Here is a 15,080-nt window from a genome sequence, read left to right as displayed (position 1 = left end):
TCTCACTGTGTGACTGCAGGCAGATCACCCCACATCTCTGAGCTCCAGGTTCCTTCTCATCAAATGGGCCACAAAGGGTGACTCGGGGTTTCCTTGAGAAAATGTGCGAAGTGTGGAGCATGGGCCTTGCTTACTGCAGGTGTTTAATAAATGTTGGCTCTTACCATGACTGCTCCTCATTTTAGTGGTAAACTATCTCATAAGGGGGTAGACATTGTTTATCACCCAATAAAGGTGGTGGGGACAACTCCTGAAGGCAGTGGATCTGGTGATGTGAGTGGAGAAAGGGATCAGCTAACAGGTGAAAAGGGAGACCCCCAAGAAGCAGGGGAAGGGATGACGGCAAATGGAGAGGGAGTGAAAAGGAGGTCCAGACATGCCTGCTAAACATGCACACGTGTGTGCACACATGCGTACGTGCCCTTCACAGGACCCTCGAGTGCTCGATACTGTTCTCCATACCTACGCGCTGGGCGTCCCTCCTGATGGCTTCTTTGTCATGCCAATCCTTCAGCTTTTGCCCATCTCCCACGAAAAATATCTTCTTCTGCTGATTGTGGGAGCCCTTAAAAAAAGATAAAAATGGTGAAAACGAAGGAAAGGGAAAATAAGTTGAATAACAGAGACCCGTAAATTGCACTATCTACTGGAGCTTTTGTCTGTCATCATCTGCTCATTTATGAATTCCCTCAATCTACGTTTGTTAGAGCTGCCGTATGCCAGTCAGGTGGGCGAAGGTCAGAAGGATGACAGGTACACACTGTCCACCCTCCTGGTACTCAGAAACTAGCGGGAGAGAAAACAGATGGACAGACAGTCCTTTCCCCCAAGGGAGAAAGCAATAAGTGTAGCTCCATCCAATAGAAATATGGGAGCCACAAATGTGAGCCACATGTGTAACTTTAAATTTTCTAGTATTCACACCAAAAAAATAAAAATAAAAAACAGATGAATCAGTTTTGATAATATATTTTACTTAACCCAGTATATTCTATCTAAAATATTATCGTTTCAATACACGGTGTAAAAAATCACTGAGATATTTTATATACTTTTTTTTTGTACTAAGCCTTTGAAATCCTTTTCTTTTTTAAAGATTTTATTAATTTATTTGTCAGAGGGAGAGACAGAGAGAGTGAGCACAAGCAGGGGGAGCGGCAGGGAGAGGGAGAGGCAGGCTCCCTGCTAAGCAGGGAGCCCGATGTGGGGCTCGATCCCAGGACCCTGGGATCATGAACCTGAGCCACCCAGGCATCCCCTAAGCCTTTGAAATCCAGTATGTATTTTACACTTGTATTCATCTCAATTCAGACCTTTCCAGGTGGCTCATGGCTACATACTGGGCAGGGCAGGTAAGTGAACCTCAAATCAGTGGCCTGGAGAAAGGGCTATAGGAGTTGACTTTCACTTGGGAGAACGGGGAAAATTTCACAGACTTAAGAGCATTTGGGCTAAGCTTCAGGTAAGCAGAAATGACAGGCAGGGCAAGACTCCCAGGTGCAGTGGAGAGTGGCAGAGCTGGGCTGGGCCTGAGGAGCTCTGAGCCCAGGAGCAGAAGTTGGGTCTTGGTCACTTCTATAGTCCCAAAGAGGGTGAACATTCGGCCATTGTGTGTGGAATGTATGAACAAGCAATTGGATGGCTGAAAGAATATGGGAATATACAGCAGTCACAAGAGAGCAGTCCCCAGGAGCTGGGCTCTGAAGGCATTTATTGTGCCTGGGAGGTAAGTCCATCCTGGTGGGCCTCTTAGGAAGCCCTATTAGGGCCTATTAATCCCTAATTAAAGGAATTTCATTCCAGTATCTGGGGTCATCAGAAGGCACCAAATGCTTCCCCATGCCAAGAGTCAAGTCTAAAGACTTGGCCCTGGGGCTCAGTTAGAGCCTTCCCCAGGTAACACTGCACCGCACAGCTGTTTAAATATCTTCCTGTGTTCATGCAAATGAGAATAGCTTTCCACATCACCTTGCCCATTAAAAATCCTGCAGACTTACTCTTGCCACTGTGGCATGCAAGATCCAATAGTCCTATTTCCTATGTAATTAGCTACGAAGGCCCTGAGCATGTGGCATGCTGCAACATTAGCACTAACAAGAAGCCAGCAGAATAAAATCATCCCCAAGCCTGTTTATTAAGTCTCTGGCTGATCCTTGTGTTAGCAGATTTTCCACAACGGCTCAATATCCTTACATCAGCTCTAATGATAATAACAATCCTTGGCGTTCCCTCTCCTACAGACCTCTCTGAGCTGTGAGGAGAAAGTTCTGAAAGTTAGCATGCCAGATGTGTTGGTCAGAGAGGGAAAGAAAACTGAAAACAAAGCCCACATGCCTACGAACAGTTCGCGGGGTTCTCAGAAATCACAGAAGCTGAGCTGGAAGTTCCTCCAGCAAGTTTCAACTGTGTGTTCAGCTACATTTCTACGGGAGACACTCAGCACTGCCTTGGGAGGAGGGGTGCTGAGAGTGGGAGCTCGACCCCCTTTCAACCAGACCAGCAAGGCATCTGTTTTTTTTTTTTTTTTTAAAGATCTTATTTATTTATTTGACAGAGAGAGACACAGCGAAAGAGGGAACACAGGCAGGGGGAGTGGGAGAGGGAGAAGCAGGCTTCCCGCTGAGCAGGGAGCCCGATGTGGGGCTCTATCCCAGGACCCTGGGATCATGACCTGAGCCGAAGGCAGACGCTCAACGACTGAGCCACCCAGGCGCCCCAAGGCATCTGTTTTTTGAACTACGGTTCCATGTGGATTTCATTTTAAAAAGGCCCTTGGCTAAAAACAAATTGACAATCAAATCTCCAAACAAGTGAATAAATATACTTGGAAATTGACTGGGGCCACTTTCCTATTTCACACACAGAGCAGCCGAGCCCTGGGGTGGGTCAGGGACCTGCCCAAGGCAAAAGCCTCCATTGCTAAGATGTCAAGAGGGATGGGTCAACGGCTGTTTAGCAATCTTTTCTCCAGCCCCACCTCCCAATTCCTTTTCCCTCTTCTGCTACCCAAAGACTGGGAACTTCAGTTGACTGCTTAGGTCACTGGTGGAATGAAGAAGCTCGGCAAGCTGAGGCTACCTTAATGGAAGGAGCCCATCTAAAGAGGTTCTCAAAGTGTGAGCAGCACTGCCCCACCCGGGACCTCATTAGAAATGTTAATTCCTGGGGCGCCTGGGTGGCTCAGTCAGTTAACTGTCTGCCTTCAGCTCAGGTCATGATCTCAGGGTCGTGGGACTGGCCCCTGCGCTCGGGCTCCCTGCTCCGCGGGGTCTGCTTCGCCCTCTCTCCACTCATGTGCTCTGTCTCGCTCTCAAATAAATAAATAAATAAAATCTTTAAAAAAAAAAAAGAAATGTTAATTCCTGGGCCCTGCCCCAGTCCTCCTAAGGCAGAAATTCTGGGGATGAGGCCCTACGATTGGTGTTTTAACAAGTCCTCCAAGAGATTCTGATGCACACTCAGGTTTGAGAACTACTGGTCTAGAATGAAGAAGTCCATAATCCTGCCTGCTTGGGTGCTGGTCAGACCAAACCTGGGCTCTAGTATCTAAGTTGAACAGATAGTTACCATCAAAGGTCACAAAAACCTTAGGTATGGTCGCTGGCAAAAACAAGTTGGTGGCTTTTGAGGTTTTATTTTGTTTTGCTTTGTTTTTTTAATTTCCAGTGTGGAAAAAAAAAGGGAGATTTCCTATTGTTAAGGGTCAGGTGACCCTTAAAGGACAATTTCAAGAGTCTAAAATCCCATGAAGGGCTTTGCTTCCTCCATTTGCTCGTGAAAGTCTTCCCTCGATACTGGGAATGGGGCACGGGATTGAATATCACAGTTGTGACCTCATGGAAGGAGACTCCTTGAATCTTCTCAGAATGGACAGTGAATTGCTGAACTGACAGGGTAGAGAATTAAGGTTCTAAAATTCTGGGAGTTTCACACCCTCAGCTTCTACCACCTGCATTGCCTTTGCTTTCATGGTATTTGACCCTCTGGAATGTTCTTCAGAGATTTATGTTGTTTAGGTGGTTTCAATAGTCCTTCCATCTCCCTAAACTAATAGGACGTCAGAGCCTGCAGACACAGGGAGTTCTGCATGTCTAAGCACATAGTTATAGAGGAACCTCAAATATCCAAGCTAAACAGCTGCTCAGAATCTATTAGTCCACTCCTCTCCCATCTTACAGATGGGGAAGCTGAGGCCCAAAGAGGCCAAGCTACCCAACCAAGGCCACATAAGCAGGCAAGAGGATAGAAGCCATGTTCTTTGATTCCCAGGCTAGTTTTCAGCGAAGAGAGCCCTTGCAGTGTGACCTTCGACAAGCTACAGGAGTCACAAGTGCCCCAGTCTTCCCACCTGGAAAATGGAGACAGCACTACCGACTCAATAGGTACTTTCAGAGGAACTGAGAAAAATCACAAAAACAGAATGTATCCTGAACACTTCCAGAATCTACACATAAAATGTGGACATCAACTCCTTTAGGATTTTAAGAATCTACTGTAAACTGACATCTCATCAAATCACCTTGATACAGAACTCAAATTTTGCTACACGGGTTAAAAAGCTTTCCAATTAAAGGTCTGAGCTTTTGGTAGGAGAAAATTTAGGTTTCAATCCTAAAATCACAGAGCTTTCAGTGCCCAAAGGACCCTTTGAGTCCTACCCACAAACCTTAACAAAAAGTGGTATTTCAGGTGGTTCAGGACTTCTGAGGTCCATCCATGGAAACCCCATAGATAGATCATCAAACTTATCACCAAATGTTTATCAAGACCTACCCCATGCCAGGCACTGTGCTAGGAACTGGGGATGCAGGCATGACAACACAGATCCTGTATAAGTGTTAATGGGGTTTACAGCCAGATCGGTATCTCTCAAAGGGTGGTTTTTGGGAGCCCTGGGCCCTCATTATAGATGTAATTTCCTGGCCCCACCTTGAACCTATTAAATGAAAGTACCTGGGGGGTGGAAGGCCAAAATATGTTTTTAAACACATTCCCCAAGTGATTCTGATTCACAGTAAACCTGGAAAAACCACTTGTCTAAATCCAGCTGCCTCGATTTACAGATATGACATCTGAAGTTAAGAGAATAGAACAGATTTGCCCTAAATCCCATAGCTTGCCAGCCCCAAAGATCAAACCAGATCTGGCTGTTCTCTCCCTGGGATAGACTGTGAGCTTCTGGAAGGCAGGGGCATCTCTTGTTTTGGGCATTTGGCCTATTCCTAGGCTAATACCTGGCCCATCTTAGGCCCTCAATAAATATCAGCTGAATGAGTGAATGGCTGCTCATCAATGGGGCAGGCAGTCTAGTTTAATGACTCAGAGCACTCTGGTTTCAGAGTTGAAAAAAACCTAGGTTTCACTTCCAGGGCAGGTACACCCCAATTTCCTTGACTGATTAACAGGGAAAACTAACAGAATAACCATAACCTGTGGGTTGTTGGGAAAACGAACTGTGCTAATCAACACAAAGCATCTAGCTCAGTGTCCGGCATAAAGTTAGGTCTTCTCAGTAAAGGGGGTCTATTAATACATTATTTTTAGAGAAAGCTTATGATCCAGTGCTTATGATGGGCACGTCAGGGGGAACAGAAGAGGGATGGGAATCAAATAATAAAACTGTAAGCCCTTCAGAGGCAACCTAATACCTGAGCCAATTCAACTGGCCATTGCTGATAACAGGATTTAGAGAGTCTCCTCATTTACAGAAGGGCATGTGCCCATGTAGAAATTCTTCAGACAAGAACAAAGTTCCTAGTTAATAGTGGCATTCTGTGACAGAAAAAACGTCACAAGACTTTCAGCAACAACAGAGGCACGGACGACACTTCTCAAAAGACAGCAATTCCTGTGCAATGGCAATCACTTAATAATGTGCAAGAAAGCATGTCTGGATTTTCAGTCCAGAGGTAGCTGTAAATTTCTTTAATTCTGTAGACTGAAATCTTCGTCTATAAAAGCTGTGACTGTTTCGCCTCAGCATCCATCTTTTGCCCTTGGTTTCCAGGGGTCCTGCTGCTACAGGAAGCAAAGGGGTTGGGAGAGCAGGGCAAGAGAGGCGAGGGAGAGTCTATGGAGGAGGCTGGCGGAATTAACGTGGAAATCCCATTAAACAATAAATTGGAAATGGATTTTGACTGGCTGGTCTAAATAACTGTTTCTGGTATCTGCGTGCTTTTACTTAACATTCCACGGGAAGAATCGATTAGTGTTCAAATAGCCACACACTCACACACACAAATGGAATTTTAATCTTTTGTTTAATCACTATTTAGCGTGCCTGGCACCCTCTGGAAGGAAGAAAGGAAGGTGGTGAAGCAAGGAGAGAGATCGGTCGAAGTGCATGCTCGACATGCTCAACATGGCAGCTGTGGCAACTCCCACTCAGGGGAAGCAGGCACCTCTGGCTGAGCTGGCCAGTGTCTTCAAAATAGGGAAAAAGGGCTATCCGCTCTAAAACCGCAATGCTGGAAGTTAAACCAAGCAGGTCATCCGCTTCATCTAGGGTCTGCGGATATATTACAGACCAGATTCTACTGCAATTTTTAGCATGGCTTCTTCCCCCAACCCCCCTTACAACTGACCCTACAAAGGTGCTAGAATGATTTTGCTTTGAGGTTCAGATGACTTTATATAATTCTAAACATTTGTCTATCTGCTAAGGAGATTATTCTAATAACCTTCACACGCATACACACACATACATACACACACACACGCATACAGCAAAGCATTCTCTTCAAGGTTGCTTGCAAGGTTATATTTCAAAGATGGCCAGGTACAGCTTAATTTAGCTGAAAGCATAAAGTTACTTTAAGTGAGGGAGTTTGGGCAATTGGATAAATGTACTTCCTTTATGAGTTTTGAGGACATAAGCTGGATTGTTTTTATGTATGCATTCCTCTAACAAATAAGGATGACTTTGTTGATAAATAGGATCTACTATGTACAAAGAACTGTGGGGGGGAGACAGAGATAAATAAGACAGTCCCTGGACTCAACAAATAGCATGGATATGAGACAAGTATTTAAGAAAGGAAAAAAAAAACCACAACACTAACATTAGGGCCCTGAAAGTTGTATGGATAAATTGCAGATATTTATAAGAGCCCAAGATTAAATTCTACCTGGGACAATCAGGGAAGGATTCCTACAGAAGCAGAGTCTTTGAGAGCTGCCTGAAAGAATGGGTAGGACTTTGACGGGTAGCAATGGGGGGTCAGAATCTAGCTGGAGGAAAAGCATGTGCAAAGAAATGGATGTTATGAAATAATGGACAGATTTACTTAATGGCAAGGAGCCTGATTTGGCTGGAGTGAGTGGGATGCAAAAAAGAGTCATGAGGGGTGCCTAGATGGATCAGCTGGTGAAGTGTCCAACTCTTGATTTCAGCTCAGGTTATGATCTCAGGGTTGTGAGATCGAGCCCTACATCGGGCTCCCCACTCGGCGGGGAGTCTGCTTGGAATTCTTTCTTCTCCCTCTGCCTCTCCCCCCACTCATGTGTGCTTTCTCTATCTCTCTCTAAAATAAATACATCTTTAAAAAAAAGGTGAGAGGAGTGCCTGGGTGGCTCAGTCGTTAAGCGTCTGCCTTCGGCTCAAGTCATGATCTCAGGGTCCTGGGATCAAGCCCCGCATCGGGCTCCCTGCTCTGCGGAAAGCCCGCTTCTCCCTCTCCCACTTGCCCTGCTTGTGTTCTCTCTCTCGCTGTGTCTCTCTGTCAAATAAATAAATAAATAAAATCTTTAAAAAAAAGAAAAAAGGTGAGAGTCATGAACCATGAGGCCAGGAAGTCTAGACCAGAATCTGAGGGCCTTACACTGGAGCTGTTCAGCAGGTGGGAGCCACAGAAGGTCTCTGAGCAAGGACTATCTATCCACTTGCAATTAATCTCAGAATCCTCCTCTCCCTGGGAGAGACTGCAGAAGAAAGATCTTGTTTTCATTCAGAGGAAATGTTCCCTCTTTGTGGGCTGAGGACCACTCTCATTCTGGCTTCCTACAGGTCAGACTTAAATGGGGCTGACCGAACCCCAATCCCAGCAGATAGAGCGGCTGTTCTGAGACCTACCTTTCACCATAACCGGTACCAAGCTGTATGAGAACACAATCAAACCTAAAGGGCACTGTTTATGGGGGGATGGAGATGCTACAACCCAGCAACCACAAGACTGCCTAAGTCTGCTAAGCCCAGGTCCCTCGAGTCGGCTCTTCTACTCAGCAACTGGGTGTGTCCATTTTCCTCACTCGGATAACTCCGTGGTCTCAACACCAGGTTGCTGGAATCTGAAATCTAGAAGGGGCTCCATTTCCTAAGAGGGCAAAGTCATTCACAGACAGGAACCACTGTTTAAAAAGGCTGATCCTGTACTTCCAAGGGCAGAACCATACCACCTGTCCAATTCACCCTCTGTTTTGAATAGATGGCTCTAGAAAAGGTCATTTGCTACTTAAGGTGTGAAAGCTCATTAAGAGACTTTTTCAACAGCAGAGAGAAAAATAGCCAAGATATTTTGTAACGTCTATTATCTAAAGGGCAAATGGAATCTTTAGTAACTTTTCCATTCTAAAAGAATGATATCAACTTGTACCATTTTCTTCAGAGGAAGTTCCCATGTTTTATCACTGGGGGGGGGGTGTGTGTGTGGGGGAACAATATTCTGGTCAATAGTTTGATAATGTTCACTTGAGTCTCTCACCCACCCATCCACCCATCCGTCCACATGTCTGTCTACCCATCCATCTATCCACTTAAATGTTTAACGAGTACAACCACATGCTAGGCTCTGTGCTAGGTGTCCAGGATATTGGCGAGCAAGACAGCCAAGGTCCCTGCTCTCGTACTGCTTACAGTATCATGTGTGGTGGGGGGAATACACACTTGATTCCAGAACCACAAATAAATTAAAACAGCTACAATGGCATGTGCATAAAAAGAACAGTACATGGTGCAAAGAGAGTCCCTTTCTTTCAGATCAGATCAGGAGGGTCTGATCCACTCAGCAAAGTCAGGACAGGCTTCCTTGAAGAAAGAGCGGGGGTATGATTAGGAGTTAATTCAACAGAGAAAGGAGAAGAGCATTCCAGATGGAGGGAAAAAAGCAAGGCTGTGCAAAGGCCCTGTGGCTAGGCAAATATGAAACAGAGGCAGGACTGAAAGAAGAGCAGTGTGTATGGCACACAGAAGAGGAGGGGAAGCCTACTGGGGATGAGAGGTGGGCAGGAATAAGGACTTTGTTTGTCCAAGTATTTTATATAATAAGGAGGTGGCAGGATCAGGCTGCATTTGGAAAGTTCTCTTGCAGCCAAGTGGAGAAGGGATTAGGAGACCAAGAAGGGTGGAACTAAGGGAAGAGGCTATCACAGTGTATATGTATAGGCAGAGATGATGCCGGCATGGACTAGGAAGACAGAAGTGGGGATGGACACAGACAGATTTTTTTTTTTTTTAATAGAATCACGAGGGTTCTGCAGGACTGTAGTCAAGAAATGCAGCCTGAGAACTTGGGACACTTGGGTGGTAAGTTTATCTTTAAGGTCCGTAAGCCCAAAGTCCCGTGGATGCAGGTGGGGCTGACCTGGGGCCTGAGCCCAGACCTCCCCTCGCCTAGCCTGCTGTTTGTTTCATGACATGTTACTTCCAAGTCTGAGCCCTGTTCATAGACAACCAGTCAGGAAATCAGCCCTAATAAGAATTGTATCGTATGTCTATTAAGCTTCAGGAATTAAATGACATGAAGTCAAAAAGAAAGAGAAGCAAACAGTAACTGGGGAGGCCAGAAATCCTCCCGTCCCCATGCTCGGTGTGCCTATGCCACGGAAGGTGTCCCTAGAGGCCTCGTCATCCCCAGCCCCAGGGATGCGAGCACTTCAGTGTTGAGTGAGCTTTCTCTCAGAAGGTAAGTATTTTCACTACCTCAGAAGGCACTGTGGGGACTTCAACCAAGGAAATTGTCATCGGTTTTAATGCCAGAGAAAAAACTGCCTAAACTGAACTTTTGAGAGCTGGTGTGTCATTATATTCCATGGGCAATTGTCAACGGTGATTCTGATTTTATGTTATTTCCCCCTACAGTGGTGAGTTTATTATAACCTAACCCTTTCATAAGATAAGACTTTACTATGTTATTATTGTCATTATAGCCACTTGGAAGATGACAAAACTGAGGGCTGGAGTGAAAATCAATATGAAAGTGTTTTACAAACTGCCAACCACCCCATGAGTATAATCATCACAACTAATGGTTCTTTCTACACACATCTGCCCACGCCTTCCCACGTCTCGGAACATAGTCAGTTCTCAGGAAAGAAAAACCCGCTGGAGTGAATCATACTTCTGCACCTTGTTCACTAGGGGTCTTGAAAATCTCAGTCTAGCTGATAAGTGATCAACCACAGGGAAGTCTCCAAAAAGTGTTCTCAGAGGCTTGGTGGATCGAGCACAACAGAGGGTCATTACACTGCTCTGCAGAGCAGATGTGGATGCGTAAAGAGGAAGGCAGGCAAAACTGGTAAGCTGAAGAGAAGGCAAGTTCCAAGCTCTTGGGGATTGAAAAATGATGGCAAACACATCCTACTCGTCTCCTACTTGGGGAATTAGAACTGAAACGCCAAGCAATATAGTAGTTGCTCTATTAGTAGTAATAAATACAATCAGGATCCCCTACATTCTGAAGACAGAAAAACAAAGTGCATAAGAGCACCTGCTTTGGAGTCAGAAAGACCCAGGCTTGTGTCACAGTTCTGCTTTGCTTGCTAGCTGTGCGACCTGAGGCAAGTTACATTGTTTCCCCAAGCCTTGGTTCCTCAAGTACATAATGGGGGATATTAATAGTATCTGGCATAAAGGTTATTGTGAGGATTAAATGAGATACAGCCAGTAAAGGTCTTAGCGGCGTTTGGTATTTAGGAAGCACTAAAAATCACAGCTATCATGATTAGTTATTATTTGGATAGTACTTTGCAGTCTACAAAGCATTTTAATATATACTATCCTATTTCTTCACCACGATCACACCAGAATAAAGGCAGGCATCACCAACCTATCCTAATGCTCTTCCTTGGGGCCCGCAGACTCTGAGAATCCTTTCAATACTGTGCTCCAAGTGGCCCTTCACAGTGAGCCAGTGATGGCCAAAGGATAGAACCTATCTGCCATGCCTGCCTCGAGCTGGAAGAGTGAACTCCCAAGTACTCCTGGTAGGCGGTGATCCGCTGGTTGATTTCTACAATCTTAGATCTTCATTCAGGCTGGCTGACTATTCACCATTTGTAAAGGTCCCCCAGGGCAGTGGGGAGGGGAAATTGGGGAAAGCAGGTGACTGAGGCTGTCCCCTCCTCTGGTGCTGCCCTCCCCTCACCCACAACTGCCAGGGCCTTCCCATGTGCCATGCCCCGGAGTCACAGAACCTAGATGCTGAATGGGAGCGGACATGCTGTCTCCTGTGCTGGTTCACTGGACCCAGTAACCCTTTCTTTGCTGCAGCACACGTCTGGTCCCTGAGACTGGCTTGGCACTTAGGAGAGTGCCTCTATACAGATGGCTACAGTGATTAGAAAATTCCTTTTGGTACTTACTCCGTGGGCTCCTTCCTGGCTCACAAGGAAAGTCTCGGACTGGACTATGGTCCTGAACCCCTCCATCTGCCATCTTGGGACCTCTGAACTCTTTTCCATTTCTCTTGGGGGGGGAGCCACAAAATGCTCTGAACCTCCTTGAGAAGCATGCCCACCCCCTCTCCGTCCCCTCCCTTACTCTCACTCGCCATTCTTGTTCTTACATACTGATCTCTTAGACACACAGTGGCCCAGGCAGGACACAGGAGGTGTAGCCACGACAGCACACAGGATGGTGTTCTCAGAACACACGACTTTGTTACGGAAGTACAGAGTCCCTACCGGAACAAATCCCAGCTCTCAGGCAGGCCTTCCCTGACCTCCCTGACTAGATCATAATCTCTAAGTGTGCCCTGATAGCATCCTTACTCCTTTGTGATTTCACATTCATTTGGGTGATTATTTCATTATTGTCTGCCTCTCCCCAAACTGTGAACTCCATGATGGTAGGAGACAGCAATTTTTGTTGAATGAATGAAGGAGTGGGGACATCTTTTGTTTTATCTTTTCTAGAGGAAGGAAGGGCATCCATGATTAGACATGTCTAATATAGACACAAGGATTTAATACCATAAAGGGGTTCTGGGGATTAACTTTATCCTCTGACTAAAAGGTTTTAGGGCAACTTAATGGGCTACAAAACTAAAGAGAGCTGGCTTACCTAGATCCTAAAATGATTTCTGAAAGATGCAACATACTGAACTCTTCTACCTTCTTCCTTCATTTTCCAACTGTTTCCTCTCTGGATCCCTAATATTAAGGTTTGTGCACAAATTGCGGTACGTTCCCCAGGAGCTGTTCTCTTTTTCTGCCACAGTAATGAGAATTTTAGCTGGGAATAGGACTTCTCAGAATAAAGGTGATATTTCCCAGACATCCTGGCAGCCAGCTGTGGCCTGACTAGGTCCTATCCGATGAGATGTGAGTGCAGGTGTTGTGTGGCAGTCCATGGAACCCACTTGAAGAAAGCTTGATTCCTTCTACCTTGATGCCTAGAATGCAAGTGCTACCAGGCTGGGTCCTGAGACAGAGGTCCACACCCTAGAAAAATGATGAGGATTCTGGTGGGAAGGAACCCGAGATTCCTGAGGACTTTAGGGAGCAAAGCTGTCACATCAGTCCTGGACTGCACACTCCCAGACCTTCTTCTCTTGAGGCTTGAAAGCCTGAGAAATAACTTGGTGTGATATAGAAGACCCTGAAGGAGGATTCAGAAGTCCTGGGCTTTAGACTTCTGGCTCTACATTTATGAAGAGTGGCACAGTAGGCAGGTCCCTTGTCTTTCTAGAGCTCCATTCTTTGACTGTAGAAGGGAGGTCAAAATAATATCTGTCTACAACAGGATTCTGTAAAAAATGCTAAGGAATCTACAAAAAGGTAGTAGAACTAGTGAGTTTAACAAAGTCACAGGATATGAGGTTGACAAATGAAAATCAACCGTATTGTTAAATACCAGCAATGAATCATTGGAAATTGAAATAAAACACAGCATTTACAATGGCATCAAAAATATTAAATAATTGAGGGATTAATGTAACAAAAACATGCGAGACCTATATACTGAAAACTACAGAACATTAATGGCAGAAATCAAAGCTCTAAATAAATGGGGAAATAAATGGAGAGATACGTCATATTTATAAATCAGAAGACTTGATATTGTTAAGATGTCAATCCTCTAGCTGTAGAATCAATGCAATTTTTGTAGAAATTGGCATGCAAGGGACATAGAAAACTAGTCAAAACAATTTAGAAAAAGAGGAACAAAGTTGGGGTGCTTAATATCTACTAATTTTAAGGCTACCTCTAGGTCTACAGTGACTAAGAGAGTATGGTACTTGACTAAGGAAAGACATGTGATCAATGGGAGCCAAATGGAGAGTCCAGATATAATCGTCAGTTGGCGCTGAACAGAGGTGCTAAGGAAATTCAATGGAAAAGGATAATCTTTTCAACAAATGGTGTTAGAATCACTAGATATCCATATGCCTAAATATAAACCTCAATCCTTACCTTACACCATACACAAAAATTAACTTGAAATGGACCACTTACTTAAATGTAATAGCCAAAACTATAAAATTTGTACAAGGAAATATGTGAGCAAACTTTAGTAATCTAGGTTTAGGCAATGGTTTCTTAAATAGGACACAAACAGCATAAAATATGGATAAATTGGAATTCATTACAATTTAAAAGCCTTCACTCTTCAAAGGGTAAATCACGGACTAAGGGGATATATTTACAAAACACATATTTGACGAAGGACTTCTATTCAGAATGCATATGGCATATGTTACAGCTCAACATCATTAGTCATTAGGGAAATGTAAATCAAGACTACCATGAGATACCACCTTACACCTACTAGGATAGTGATAATTTTTAAAAAATGGAAGATAAAAAATGTTGGCAAGGACGTGGAGAAATTGGAACCCTTGTACGTTCCTAGAGAGAATGTAAAATAGTACAGCCACTGTGGAAAGCAGTTTGGTGGTTTCTCAAAAGGTTAAACACAGAAGTATCCAGATGACCCAGCAATAACACCCCTAGGTACATATCCAAAAGAACTAAAAGCAGGGACTCACATAGATATTTTTATGCCAATGTCCATTGCAGCATTATTCACATACTCAAAAGGTGGAAACGACTCAGGTGTCCTTCAACAGATAAAGGGATAAACAAAACACGGCACATACACACAACGGAATATTATTCAGCCATAAAAATTTTAGGAATGAAATTTTGATATGTTCCACAATGTGGATGGATCTTGAAAATATTATGCTTAATGAAATAAGCCAGCTACAAAGGGATGCACATTACATGATCCCACTTACATGAGGCACTTAGAATAGGCAAATTCACAGAGACAGAAAGAATAGAGCTTACCCGGGGCAAGAGGGCAGTTAGTGCTTAGATGGAGTCATTATTGTTGGGGATGATGATAAAGTTTTGAGTATAGTGTTAATGGTTACACAACACTGTGATGTCTTTAACGCCACCGAACTGTACTCTTACAAATGGTTAAAATGATAAATATTATGTTATGTGTCTTTTTCCACATTAAAAAGAAATACCTCCCTCATCCCCCCCATCCCCCCAAAAAGCGAATTCTTCCAATTTTCAACCCTTACATATTCTAATAACTCTCTTGGAAATTAACAGTGGATGTTAACGTATTTAGGCTCTGTAAAGTCTCACAGGAAAGAAAGCTGCCTAACTTTGGCATTTCACCAGTTTGACAGGAAGTTCCCCCCACCCACCCACCCCACCTGCTTGCAAATGATTAACACCCTGAGGAACTCAGGGACCCTGTTTTGAAACACTATGCTAATGACAGGGTTTATGAGGAAGAACACAACATGATTCCTCCCCTCTGCAATGTGCAGTCAGTTTTTTGGGTTTTACTTTGAAGCATGTAGACATGGAACAATGACACAAAGATTTCCGACTGACATACT

At 44.4% G+C, this 15,080-nt stretch overlaps 1 protein-coding gene across 1 annotated transcript in view; it reads right to left on the bottom strand.

Moving 5' to 3' along the window:
- Nucleotides 1–15,080, bottom strand: part of GALNT10 (polypeptide N-acetylgalactosaminyltransferase 10) — a 217,880-nt gene that overhangs the window by 122,234 nt on the left and 80,566 nt on the right. The window contains exon 2 of the mRNA XM_032403576.1: nt 463–565. Within this exon, the coding sequence (XP_032259467.1) occupies nt 463–565 (103 nt within the window). The remainder of the gene's footprint in view (nt 1–462; nt 566–15,080) is intronic.

Source organism: Phoca vitulina, unplaced genomic scaffold, assembly GCF_004348235.1.
Source record: "Phoca vitulina isolate PV1807 unplaced genomic scaffold, GSC_HSeal_1.0 scaffold6, whole genome shotgun sequence".
Classification (NCBI taxonomy): domain Eukaryota; kingdom Metazoa; phylum Chordata; class Mammalia; order Carnivora; family Phocidae; genus Phoca; species Phoca vitulina.
The sequence above is the reverse complement of the archived record's forward strand: the minus strand, read 5'-3'. Positions and strand labels throughout refer to the sequence as shown.